Source organism: Penaeus monodon, chromosome 23 (assembly GCF_015228065.2).
Source record: "Penaeus monodon isolate SGIC_2016 chromosome 23, NSTDA_Pmon_1, whole genome shotgun sequence".
Classification (NCBI taxonomy): domain Eukaryota; kingdom Metazoa; phylum Arthropoda; class Malacostraca; order Decapoda; family Penaeidae; genus Penaeus; species Penaeus monodon.
In genome coordinates, this window is record NC_051408.1 from 40777067 (window position 1) to 40777534 (window position 468).

At 45.1% G+C, this 468-nt stretch overlaps 1 protein-coding gene across 10 annotated transcripts in view; it reads left to right on the forward strand.

The window, feature by feature from the left end:
* Positions 1-468, forward strand: part of LOC119588069 (leucine-rich repeat serine/threonine-protein kinase 1-like) — a 34372-nt gene that overhangs the window by 19106 nt on the left and 14798 nt on the right. For all 10 annotated transcript variants that reach the window (XM_037936766.1, XM_037936764.1, XM_037936767.1 and 7 more), the window contains exon 24: positions 150-374. In XM_037936766.1, coding sequence (XP_037792694.1) covers positions 150-374 — 225 coding nt within the window. The remainder of the gene's footprint in view (positions 1-149; positions 375-468) is intronic.

The window sequence follows — 468 nt, forward strand, 5'->3', positions numbered from 1 at the left end:
ATATAGATTTTTCCATGACTTGGTCTCATTATCTCTAGAATATTATACCTGCTCAGTTTTATAATATGTGCTTATTACATAACTAAGACTTATTCATATTCACTCGATCACCTTTCTTTGTAATATAACCTTAATTCTTTCGTCTTCAGGGAGCAAAGAGCGTCTCCTGGAGCAGCGCATCCCAGCCTCCTATCTGGCCCTGGAGGATGTGGTTGGAGTGTTAGCCCTTGAGAGACGAGTCCAGGGCAGAGACCCCGTGCTGCCTGCAGACAAGTACCAGGCACTCGTCACTCAGGAAATGTCAGCCAGGGGACATAGGCCCTTCAGAGACTCGGCAGAGTTGAATCAGGCCACGACATTCCTGCATGAGAATGGTATTTCAAGATTATTGTTGAAGGTGGAAATGTATTTTATCCCCCCCCCCCCCCCAGTCAAGAATGTTCTGAAAAGTTTTCAGTTATTGAGGAA